This window comes from Carlito syrichta, unplaced genomic scaffold (genome assembly GCF_000164805.1).
Source record: "Carlito syrichta isolate Samal-C Ts95f unplaced genomic scaffold, Tarsius_syrichta-2.0.1 Scaffold289403, whole genome shotgun sequence".
NCBI classification, from domain to species: Eukaryota; Metazoa; Chordata; class Mammalia; order Primates; family Tarsiidae; genus Carlito; species Carlito syrichta.
In genome coordinates, this window is record NW_007233499.1 from 27,019 (window position 1) to 39,931 (window position 12,913).

Genomic DNA, 12,913 nt, shown 5'->3' on the forward strand with positions numbered 1-12,913 from the left:
CCTCCCCTCCCTGGTTTTTAGCAGCTTTGTTTTTGTTGCTCATGGCATTGATGATTGTGATCCTGCTCTGGTCCAGTATATATGTGGCTTACTCCACCACAGGTGCTCCTACTCCTTCCACTGGGTGTCTGTGATTGCTGATCACCCTGCCCAGAAGGTTCCTTCTATTTCCCCTGCTACCCCAGAAACCTTTCTGACTAGGCCCCTCCACTCTGCAATTTTAGTCCATTGTGCTAAACACAGTTTATTGAATGCCTGCACTTCCGTTTTTCTCCCTTTGTACACACTGTTCCCTCTGCTCGATGCCCTTTTTATCCAACTCTCACTCTATGTGACTTGGCTCAGACATGATCTCTGGGAACCCTTTCCTAGCCCTGATAGTGTGGGCTTGGTACCTCCGAGTCCTTCCATAGCACTCTAGGCTCTTCCTTATCACAGAACTAGTCACACTATGTTGCAATGGTCCTCAAAAATTGTTAAATGAATGAATGTATTGTTGCATTATTTAAAATGGAAAACCATAAGGGGCACACAACTACGCACTCGGTACCATGTCCACTACCAGGGGGAGAGAGGGTTTACTAGAAGCCCAAACTTTACCTGCAAGCAGTTTACTTATGTAGCAAATCCTCACATGTACTCCACACCTCTAAAATAAAAATAAACACTTAAAAATTAAAATAAAAATATATAAAATGGAGAACCATTAGACATAGAACCAGAGCTATGAGTACCTGTGTGTTATTTATTTTCATGTGTGTATGGCACAGTGCCTGGCACATGGTAGTTATAAGTTATCTTCAAATACTTGTTTTACTAAATCATTATTACTAAATCATAAAAAGACAGGAAATAAAGTTAACTCATTTTGGAGGAATCCCTATAGTTTGGTAATAGATTTATTCATTTTAAGTATTTTCAGGTCCCTCAAAGTAATTTTCATCCAGTCAAGGATCTGTTATCACTTTCTTACTCCTTCAGAAGTCTCTCACACCTGAGCAAAGAACTGAAACATCTCTTAAATCTGCCTTCAAAGCTGGTTCAATGGAAATAGCATAGAAAGTTTATGGGAAAAGAAGGCAATGAAGTTTTTTCTTTGTTTTTAATTGGTTCCCATTCATTTTTTTTTTTTAAATATCAAATGCTAGCATTCAAGATCGATAGAGATTCAAGACCCAAGGTACTCATAAACTCAGATACGCAAGAGAGATCTTAGTTGGATTCACTTTTTATTTTGAGTCTTCGTACTTCAGGAAACAGTGAAAACTTAGCCTCAGTAAAGCTGGGGTCTCCACCCCCCACCCCCTTCCTCCTCGGTCTGCATATAAATTCCAGAGAAGTTTATATAATACCACAATGTCATCTTTCTAGGCTGACATATGCTGAGATGTCCTATCAGCTGCCTGGTCTGCAGGCATCAATCCACACAGACCTGTCACTTGTTTCTATCAACATATCTTTTTTGTCTGGATCACTCTGCTAGCACCCATACTCAGGCAAATCACTCTGCTGCTACTACAGTGTGCTGGAGCCTGGGGACCTCTGGAAGTTGCTTAGACCCATTTATCTAAAGCAGAGGGTCTCAAACTGGCAGCCCGTAGCCATTTCAAATCTGCACTTTTTTTTTAACTCCATCATTGTATCAGTTCACTGCTTAAACCATCTGAAAGCTTAGTAGTATAAAATTCACCATTTTATTTGCTCACAATTCTGTGGCTCAGCAATTTGAGCCAGGTTTAACCGGTGGTTCTTCTACTTGTCTCCCTTGGGATCACATATGTGTCTGCAATTATCTGGCAGCCAGATTGCCTTATTCTCATGTCTGGAAGTTAGAGCAGGGCTCGTGGGGCCATTGTCTGGGCCTCTGGAGGCCAGACCCATTTCTTTGCATAGTGGTCTCAGGCTGCAAAAAATGGACAAATCCTAAGGTACAAACACTTTTCAAGTCTCTGTGTCATGTTTGCTAACGCCATGGTTGCTATTGGCCAAAGTAAGATTCAAGGAGTGAGTAAGACTCCATCTCTTGGTAGGAGAAGCTGCAAAGTCACATTCAAAAGGGCACACACACATACAAGGGTAGGAAGAATTGGGGCATTTTTTGCAATCTACCACAGTGGTTGGTTCGTTCTCTCTCTCTCTCTCTCTCTCTCTCTCTCTCTCTCTCTCTCTCTCTCTCTCTGTGTGTGTGTGTGTGTGTCTCCCCCATCTCTCCATCTCTCTATCTCTATCTCTCTACCTCTCTATCTCTATTTCCCTGTATCTTTCTCTCTCTCTCTATCTCCGTCTCTCTCTTATTTATTCTAGTTGCCAGTACTTAAAAATTAGAACTTTGTCTTATCTTGAAATATCACCTAGCCTGCTTTACTCATTTGCATTTCCCTCCTGGTCTGTTGGCATTTGAGTTGTGATAAAGCCTATGAGGTAAACATCTGTGGAAAAAAAATCTGACACAAGCAGACACTCCTAGGTTTTCTTCCTTCCTGAATACCACTAGCCACGAAGTTAATACCTGCCAATGAATAAGGAGAGTAGCCGAGATGAAGGACAAGGGAGTCATGGAGAAGGCGGCTAGAAAGTCACCTGTTTGTCTGTTTTAGAAGTATAAAGGCATTAGGGAACAAAACTCTTAAGGAATTTATAAGAACGCTAAATGTATGTTGAGAAACTAAGAGGAGCAATAGTAAATATCTCAGTGTGCTTGAAGTGAAATGCTTCAGGCTCTGAATGGTTCACCCAAGAACCTGAGCTCCTTCCTGGGAGGCACCAGCAGAGAGCTATCTAGCCCCGGTCCCTGTCTTCAGGCAGCAATGTGTAAACATCTTACCCATAGTGTTAAATCTGGGACTGCTGAACATCTGGGTCATTTTCTCTCTGCTCTCCAGGAGAGTGAGCACGCTGCCCTGTTCCTTTCTGACCTGAGCCAGGACTGAACAGAGAATCCTCTGCCACACATAGCAGGCACTGACTGCCACAGTTCCTTTCCCAGATAGCTTCAAATTCTCCACCTTTTGTAATAAGCCTTTTTTTAAAAACCTGGAACAAATAACTGGCCAATCTCTACATTAGGTAAAGAGGAGCCAGGCCTCTGCAAACACTTCTAGGGACAACCTGTATAACAACAACTGCTTAGGCTGTTAGGAAATAAGATTGCTGGACTTTCTCCCTATGTTTCAGTTGGGCAATTCTTGCCACCAGTTCGAGTGACCTGCAGACAACTGAAGCACAGTGAAGCAGCAGGAACAAGATCCAGAGAGTGGTTGGCAGGAGAAACAGAAGGATTTTGGCTTCATATCCTCTCTAGGCCTGGTTTTCCTGAAGTCATTACACCAGCGGCACAAGGAAAATGGCAGAGTTGAAGGTAAGAACCATCTGTAAGTTCACGATGGCATCTTCAGCCAGAATTTGTGGAAGCTTCTGAGAACTCCAGGGTGTCAGAGTTGAAAAAGACTTAAGAGAGTCCCTGGCCCAAACCCCACTTCAGAGACTTTGCTGTGGTGTCTGTGGGCATGGCTGTGGCTGGGGAACAAGGAAAACACGTGATAAAGAGATTACATGTTTATAGGTCATCTCTTGCATTTATTCATTTCAAATAATGTCTTATGAATGTATAAATATCCTAAGGACTCCTCTCCACCAATGGACACACACATTTCTCACTATGTATCTTTCCTACCCCTTATTCTCTGATACCTTCCTGTTGTTGCAGCTTCCTGGACTGCTTTCAGTAGCCAATTAGATATACTTAATCTATTCTGTTTTTTTGAGGCTCAGAATCATCCAATGACCATTAGAAGCCTTAGCACCTCTTCTAGGAAATAATTCCTAGAATTTTTAGTTAATGTGCAATTGAAAAGTACATATAAGTTATGTGCTGTTAGCTGCTAGACCATTTTAACTGTAAATTAAATCTGGAATATAGCCAGTCTTTTTTCTATTTAACCAGTTAGGAAAATAAAGTTCAGAGAGACTAAGTGACTTCCCCAAGGTCACTGCTAATAAATGATGGGAAGTGAATTAGAACCTGGGGTTTGTCTGAATCCAAACCCAGGCTCAAAAAGGAGTCATAAAGAGAGTCTGTCCTTACTGTCTAAAACCGTGCCTAGTGCCCAACCCAGTCTTACCTCAGTGCCCCACACATGCATGTGGAACTGAATAGAACTGCCCAGAACCTCGGCTCAAAACAGGTCAGTCAGACCCCTCAGGCTTCTTCCCAGAACACAGGGTTTGAGCATTGCCCTAATGCTGAGTTTGAAGAATCAAATCTCTCCCTAATTGATAGGGATCCTGGAAACACTCAACACTGGAGTAAAAAAAGTTTGTTTCTTTATGCCCGCGAGTTAACTTTCATTTTTTCACTCATTAGTTATTACGTGCTAATACATGATGCTGCAGATTAATACAGGAGAGGAACTACAGTCAAGAGAAACATTCTAAGTTGAGTCTTAAGAGAGAAGTAGGAATTGGCAAAGCAAAGAGGATGAGGCCAGAGGGAACCATGAATGCAAAAGCACATCACGTGCAGAAAGCCCTGCGTGTTTTGGGATCCAAGAGTTTTTCAGCCAGATTTGAGTTGCTGGAGGGTCAGCCACATGGGATACCCAGGAGATGGTTGGATATATAGATCTGCACCTCAGGGGGATGGGCAGGGCTAGGGGAATAGATGTGGGCGTCATCATGTCAGTGGTGGTAGTTGAAGCCTTGGGAAAAGGACAGTGCATAGAAACTTTGTTTTCTAATGAAAATCCTACTAGGAAGTTCAGCAAGAGTTGGAAACATCCTATCATTTATAAATAAATTATATCTATGATCCTATCCTGCTGTAATATTTAAACAACTTATTATGCATAGCACTAACCAATGTACATTGCATGCAGTCTTTGTTCTCAATTTCAAAGGCATTCATCCCAGCCTGTTCTCTAATCCCCACAAGGAAAGGTTAGCTCCAGAGGTCAGGAATCCAAACACAGAAAATCAGATTGCATCATCCTCATTCTAACCAGTAAACATTATAACATTTTAAAGAACATTTCTTATCTTTTATTTCTTCATTCTAATGGGTATGTCAACACAAGTCACAAATGAAATCATATCTACACAAAAGCATAACTAGGGTAAGAAAAATCAACGGATAAAGTAATAAAATTAAACTTAAAATGGAATACCCTACATTTTTGAGTAAGCTGCTTAACTTCTTCAACTCTTGATTTCCTCATTCTAAAATGAAGAGCTTGTTTAACATGCAGGCTTTGGACTTCATCACCAAATCCTTGATTCACTGACCCTGGATCTGTACTTAAAGCTTCTGGAATGATTCTAAAAATTAGCCAGAAATGAGACCCACTGGTCTACATAATTAAATTCCTGTTGCTACTATAACAAATTACCACAAAGTTATTGGTTTAAAACAACACAGATTTATTCTCTTGACATTGTGGAGGTAAGAAGTCTGAATCCTGTTTCACTAGGCTAAAATCAAGGTGTCAGCGTTGGCTCATCCCTTCTGAAGACTTTAGGAGAGATGCTGTTTTCCTGCCCTTTCCTACTTTAGAGGCGGCCAGCATTCCTTGGTTTGTGACCCTCTTCCTCCATGTTCAAAGTGTATCACTTGAATCTCTGCTTCTGTCATCATATCACCTTTTCCTCTTTTATAAGTCAAAACTCCCTCTGCCGCCTTCTTATAAGGACATTTGTGGTTACCTTTAGGGTGCACCCAAATAATCAGGATATCTCCCATCGCACATCTCAACTTATCACCTCTGCCAAAGTCTCTTTTGCTACGTAAGGTAATACTCACAGGTTCCAGGAATTAAGACATCTTTCCGAGCCATTCTTCAGCCTATTGCAATAATCTGCAAGTATCACTAACAATCTGTATTCTGTGTTCCCATCAAGGTTAACTAGAAATCCTGGACTTTTTTCCATAGGGAAAAAAGGTAACAGTAGTTTTCAACTCTGCCCTGACTTCTCTCTCCTTCCTTCATGCCCAGTAAAAGGAAGTGAGTTGCACCATCTGCTCATCCCATCAGGTGTTACTTAGAATCAGAGTCAGGAGAAAGCATCTCATAAAACTACTCTGACAAGTAAATCATATCCTGGGGACCAGGTGAGAATTAAAAAGCTGTATACTCATAAGCTGCCAAAGAACTGATGGTACTGAAGTCACATGGAGCTCAGTAAGGCATTCTTTCATTTAGAAAGTATGCCTACAATTCTCTTGGAAAGAAATGAACTCATATTTTTGTGTTGGATCAAATTATTCAGAAATCCAAACTGAAGAAAACACAAACACACTTGCTTAATATTCGTTTTTTAAATTTTATTTTTGTATAAAATGTATTTTTACATGGTCATTGAGCCAGCTGGATTTGAATGCTTAGATTTTCACAGCCGATAAAAGCAGAGTTCAGATTTCATCTTTGAGCTCAAAAGCCTAGAGAAAGCAGCTGCAGAATCCTGCCTCCTCAGTTCAGATGCCTTCGGCAGTGAGGGACGTGGCAGATGAGCTTTAATAAACTCATCTGTGATTTTTGCCTCAGAGGATTAGAAAAACCAACTGATTTGATAGTGACTCAGCAGTTTCCACCCTCCTCTTTAGTCAGTGCACTGCAGCTCAGATGAGACACTAATTCAGAACTCACACCTCTCAGTGCTCGGGTGGTTATCTTCCAAACCACCAGCTGTTCTTTCTCCTTTCTTTTCTACTTTTTAAAGCACAGCCTGAATCAAATACTTGAGAATCACCTGTACTAACTCTCTTTTTGCTTGTTCCAAACACATCACCCTGGACTCAGCTCTGACTCTGCTCAGTTGCAAAGAATGGGAAAGGTTAATGAGTCAGTCCGCTGGTGCCCGCCAGAAAGCTCAGCTGTAGTCAAACCCTCCTTCCTCTCTTGCAGAGAGAAACAATGCGGCAGTTGAACAAAGTGAAGGCACTGTAATACTCAGTGGCTCCAGTCACAGACTGGTCTAAAATTCCGTTTCACAGAATTGAAGATAATTTGGGGTTATTACCAATTCTCAGCAGCTCAAATTCAATCCTGTTGAGGGTGAGCATGAGATTCATTTTGAGAAAAGAAAATTGCATTCATTGGAGAATCGGAACGATGAATGGTCTCTGCCATTTCTCCAAAGATCTCATTCCAAGCTGCATGCAGCTGCTGTTAACAAGACTGTATATAACTTGGTGTTTTTTGTGATGATAGATTTTCAAATATACCCAAAAAATTGTCTCCGAAGGCAAAAAGAATCATTTCACTTCCATTGCTTTCTAGGTCATAACATTTCACATTTGATATTTCCTCCAAATATGGACGGCTGTTAGCTTGATCATCGCTCACACATCTAGGCATGTTATATCTCCATGCCACCGGGAACCGGAGGGCCTACCCTCCACCCACATCATCCTTCTTATATCTCTTAAGGAGATGTGCTCAGATGGTGGCATTTCGCTTGCTGAGCAAGACTGCACTCTCAATATCCTGGGCTGAAATCAATTGGTATTTAAGTTACAGCCAAAGGGGTTCCAACCCCACCTACAGCAGCACACATTCTCTAATATTAGAATTGACTTTAAGTGGAAAAACTAAATCATTCAACAGATCATCTATTGAGTACCTTCTCTGGGCCATGACTGCCAGAGTCCCAGTCTTTATAGAGCTTCTGAGTTACTAAAGCAGCCAAACAATGGACGAAAACTCACAGGCTGCTAAGTATTGCATAAGTAAGTTTCGGGGGCTCCCTATAATTTACCTTGTTGAGAAACTCCTTAACTTCTTTTTTCCCCCTTTGGGTGTAAAGAAATGGCAATCAGAGTAGGCTATATTTTGCCTTTGTGGAAAGATTCTGTGCTAGCAGTTCTTCTGAAAGGCATCCATATCTTTTCAATTTTCATGCATTAATACACACACGTATATATTCATACACACACACACACACACACACACACACACACACACACACACACACTCCATAAAAAAGTCAGATCATGTAGGCTTCTGTCTGCAGCAAGGTTAGTTTTAAAAGCTTCCCCTCAAGGGTTTTGCTGTCACACTGGATCCATATACCTCTTCCCAGTTGCTTTTCAGAGTATGAAGGGGGAACAGAGCCCCAAGCTCAAGGAGGTTGCAACCTAGGCCCTGTCAGCAAGATTCTGAAGTTGAGGTGATGCTTGTGCGGTCTCCCTCCTCAGGAACTCCCAGATGGACTCAGAATTAAAGAACATGTTCTTGGGACAGAATAATTAAAAACAAGCCCACAAATCAGCCAAGTATACGTAAGGGAGAAGTCCATGCAATATCCGGCACTCTTCTTCTGATTAATTGGAAGTCTTTAAAATCTGCAGGAAGCATATTGAGTTTCTTTAATGGTTCACATGCCAAGACATAGCAAAGATATTATATATGGAACATCATACGCAAACATATAGCCATATAGAAATTCTTACTTTCATAGACTGCCAATGTTGTAAAATGCTCTTTAAAATCCCATTAATGGTGGGTGGTATTTGTGTCTTTGTTATGTGCAGTACATTTCTGGATTTGGGAATGAGTGTGCTTCAGAGGACCCTCGCTGCCCGGGTTCCCTGCCAGAAGGACAGGTATGAGTAAACAAAATGCTTGGAGAGCTCTGAGTATGACTCAATGACTAGCCTTCAGGCCAAAGTGTCTCCACCCACCATGGCTCTTCTGATCTAGCCTGTGAAATGTCTAGGAGTTTCACAAATCATTAGGCAATTGAATATAGAACAATCACAATACAAAGATTAAAATTGGATTGGTGGTTACCTATGGCAAAGCACCCAACCCAAGTCAGTAAGATTAACTGTAGGACTTCCAGAAGGATCTCTGAAGTCCAGGGCTAAGGGAACTTCTTCATATTTCCCTTGAATAGCATAATATGTGACAATAATGAGAAAAATCATAAGGTACTTTAAAAATATACACAAAATGTTCACACTGGTGTTGTTGCAATAGCAAAAACTGTGGCAAACAAATTTTATCAAAACTTTTTGAGGAATATTTTATGGCATAAAAAATATTTATGATATAGTGTTTCCTTTTTAAAAAAGGAATAAAAGACTTGATTATTACAGGATTACATGTATCCCCAATAGGATCTCTGTTTTGGAGGATAGGAATAGAAAGAAATATACCAACATGCTAATGCTGGATTACTTCTGGTTGGTAAGATAAGAGATGATATTGCATATTTTATACATTTTCTACAATAAGCATGTATTACTTTTATAATTGAGGGAAAAGTCACATGTAAAGTTATTACACAGCTGAATATGGTGACTCATGCCTATAATCCCAGCACTTAGAGAGGAAAAGGCAGGATCACTTGAGGCCAGAAGTTCAAGACCAGCCTGGACAACATAGTGGCACTCCATCTCTCCAAAAAATTAAAAAACTAGCTAGGCATGGTGATGAGCACCTGTTGTCCTAGCTACTCAGGAGGCTGAGGTAGGAGGATTGCTGGATTCCATGAGTTAAAGGTTACAGTGAAATATGACTGTGTCACTGCACTCCAGCCTGGGCAACAGAGTAAGATGCTGTCTCAAAAAAAAAAAAAAGGTGTTAAAAAAAAGTATACATGGGTTGGAGATGGTCATGTGCAGTGGCTCAGAGCATTCTCCTTCAGGGCAGGATTCCCCTACTGAGTTGGTTGATGGGCAGGTGGGATGCTTTTGGGACTGGAGTGATATTGTTTATTGCCTTCTTGGTTACAGAATAATCCTCAGGTCTGCCCCTACAACCTGTATGCTGAGCAGCTCTCGGGATCAGCTTTCACTTGTCCACGGAGCACCAATAAGAGAAGGTACAAGGATTAGATGAATTCTGACCTATAGACTGTGGGAGCTAGAGCTGCCCAAGATCCTGCTTCTTATAAGCTATGTTTTGGGTCATAATCAGGGAGGATGGGCCTCAAGCCCCGCTAGAATCAAGTGACTAATGGAAGAAAATGAGGGAACAGCTGCATAGAGCCTGGGAAACACACATGTCCAGTTCTATTTACAAATTCTCACCTGTACTCAGAAAGAAATGCTCCTTCCTCTAATGATGGACCAGTTGAGTTTTGGCTTACCTGTTTTGTTTTATAATGATTAAGTCAAAATTATAAATGATTCAGAGAAGTATCTTCCTCCACTGACTAAAGCATGATGTTCTTCACATGAAAATGTTGGATAATTGAAGCTTGGGTAGTTGAAAGATCATGTATTATGACCCCTTGTGGTTTGAGTTAATAAGGCTTTTACCCTGGAATCTGCCTTTCTGGAAACCAGCACATTTGTTAACACAGTATGTCGTGTTCCAAGTTTGTCCTCCTCAGGTCAATGAACTTGCTCTTGATTAACTCCTTTGGGGCAGGGTGGATGCAGTAAGTGTTATAGTTTTGGAAGGCAATAAGTGTGATTTAAATAAGTAGTGTCTAATTGTAGGAATTTCAGACGAGGGCATTTGTGAAGAGGGATGCCGCTGACATTGGAGATTTGGGGAGGAGGGCAGGTGCTCTTGTATTGTTTAGCAGGGGGGCCTGGGTTTATTACCACAGGGTCCTCCTGAGAAGCAAACGAGATAGTGAGTACAAAAGTAAAATGACCCACACAAAAATGATAAAGATTTCTTACCATAGTGGTTAATCATGCCCACTCTGGCGGCAGGATCCCTGTGTTTAAATCCTGGCTCCTGCTTTTCCAGCTGTGTGGCCTTGGACAAATCATCTACCCTCTCAGGAACTCTGGTTCTTCATTTGTAAAACGGAGATAATCAGGAAAGGATTTCAGGAAAGGATGTGTGTAAAGTGCTTGCTGGCTACATGGTTAGTGTTCAATTAATGTTAGATGATTATTATTATAATCACCATCAATAATTATTGCCACCATACAGAGCAGAGTTTCTGCCTCAATTCCAGAGTATCCCCAGGAGGCTGTCAAGAGAACTGAGCATGACATATGGCTATGTTACAATGTCAGTGTCAATATTGCTTTTCTCTCAAAAGTTATGTGCGTGGAGGGAGGGAAGAAGAGACAAGGAAAAGTTTCCTATACATGTCAAAAAGCAGGGGTTAGCCGGGCTCGGTGGCTCAGCCTGTAATCCCGCGCCTTTGGAAGGCTGAGGTGAATGGATTGCCTGAGCCCGCGGGTTCGAGACCCGCCTGGGCAGCGAGACCTCATCTCTACAATAAATCAAAAAATCAGCCGGGCATGGTAGCACTTGCCTGTAATTCCGGCTACTCGGAAGGCTGAGGTGGAAGGATCTCCGGAGCCCAGCAGGTCGAGGCTGCAGTGGCCAGGAGCGGCCACTGCACTCCAGTCTGGGTGACCGAGTGAGACTCCAACTCAAAAAAAAACAGGGGTTAATTCTATTGCTATTTAATTATGTTTCTCTCTGTAAGCCCAAATGGACAGGGTAAGGTAAGTACACAGACAACTTTTGTCCATTCTAATACATGACAACCTGGCCTCCATGACTACGTTCTTGACTTTATGGGCCATTCCCTAACAGGCCACCTGGTCTCCGGATTCTGCTGCCTGCCCCTATTATTCAGCAATATCTTCAGCCAGCAGGAGTGAGCTCTGTTCCAGGAGGCTGAAAAGGAGCTGTTGGCATTTCATTAAGAAGCTGGCACTGTTCCCTGAATCAGAATTAAATCTCTGTCCAGGGCAATGTAGTGCTGCCTGGGGAGTTTTATAAACTCAGCTAAAACATAAGGGACACTAGGTATGGTGCACCCATCTGTTTATAACTCTCCAAAGGTATCCACAAGAATTTTGTGAAAATGCTAAAAATCTCCAGTGGTAAGATGGGACCAGCCCCATCCATAAGTGGGCCATCCTGAAATTCTTAGTTGGGCACCATACTCATTTCAACCACAGAGTGCAGGGCCACCACAAAACTATTAGAGATTCTATCTATCTATCAGGGATTAATTTTTATCAGATTAGTTAGCTGACTGATCCTTTGGGTCCTAAAAGGGCAAGAGTCAAGAGAGAGAATGTGGAAAATTTGGATGGTGATTAAAAACCCAAATGATTAAGGGAAGAAAGACAATTCAACATGCATCCAATAAATGAGCACCTACTGTGTGCCAGGCATTTTAGGTATGTGAATTCTTTGAGTTCTCACAACAATCCCAGGAGATAAGGATGATGAACATTGACTCTAGAAGTTTAATAACTTGCCCAGAATCGCACAGCTGATTCTAAGACATACACACATGCTCTCAACCTCATATACTACTGGGAGCTGGAGAGGCTTAGTAAGTCCAAGGTCTGAGGTCACATCATCAAGATTGGAAACTAAACAAAACTAGCCTGTTTACTTCCCAGATAGCTCAGTGGGCCAGGCCAGTTCCACCCCTGAGGTAGACTGTCTTTGGGCATAAAGGGCCAGAGCCTGTTAATACAGGTCTGGTGTTCCATTGTCCTCTGTACCCCACCAGGGTAACTAGCCTCTGAAATGACTTGCATCCCTCTAAGAGAGTGTCAGTGTCCCTCTTAACTTCTGGAGAGTTTCTTTCCTGGTGTCCTTCAGAATTCCTTCATCAGATACTCCTTCTCTTTCTGAAGCCTGAGATCTGGTCCTGGCAGAGGTCTTTGGCTCACACCAAAGATAATCAAGCTTTAAAAGATAATACAGATAATAAAACTTAAAAGAAAAAAGAAAAAACAAAGCCATAAGTGTACTATAATAAAATGTAGAGACTTACTCTTATAATTTTGGAGTACATAAGTGTTAATTTCCTAAACTGCTTACAAATTAATATTAAAAAAAACAAATGAACCCAATGGAAAACCAGTATAGCACTGGTACAAGTAATTTCTAGAAAAATTACAAAGGGCATATAAACAAATAAACAGATTCTCAACCTCACTGAAAATAAAGGAAACACAAAGACTAAAATCATTACA

The 12,913-nt window shown here is 41.5% G+C and overlaps 1 protein-coding gene across 1 annotated transcript in view; it reads left to right on the forward strand.

The window, feature by feature from the left end:
• The first annotated feature begins 3,179 nt into the window (after positions 1–3,179).
• HGD (homogentisate 1,2-dioxygenase) overlaps positions 3,180–12,913 on the forward strand; it is a 43,256-nt gene continuing 33,522 nt past the window's right edge. Inside the window, 3 exon segments of the mRNA XM_008054305.2 lie at positions 3,180–3,358; positions 8,525–8,596; positions 9,731–9,819. Of these exon segments, the coding sequence (XP_008052496.1) occupies positions 3,344–3,358; positions 8,525–8,596; positions 9,731–9,819 (176 nt within the window). The 5' untranslated portion in view covers positions 3,180–3,343.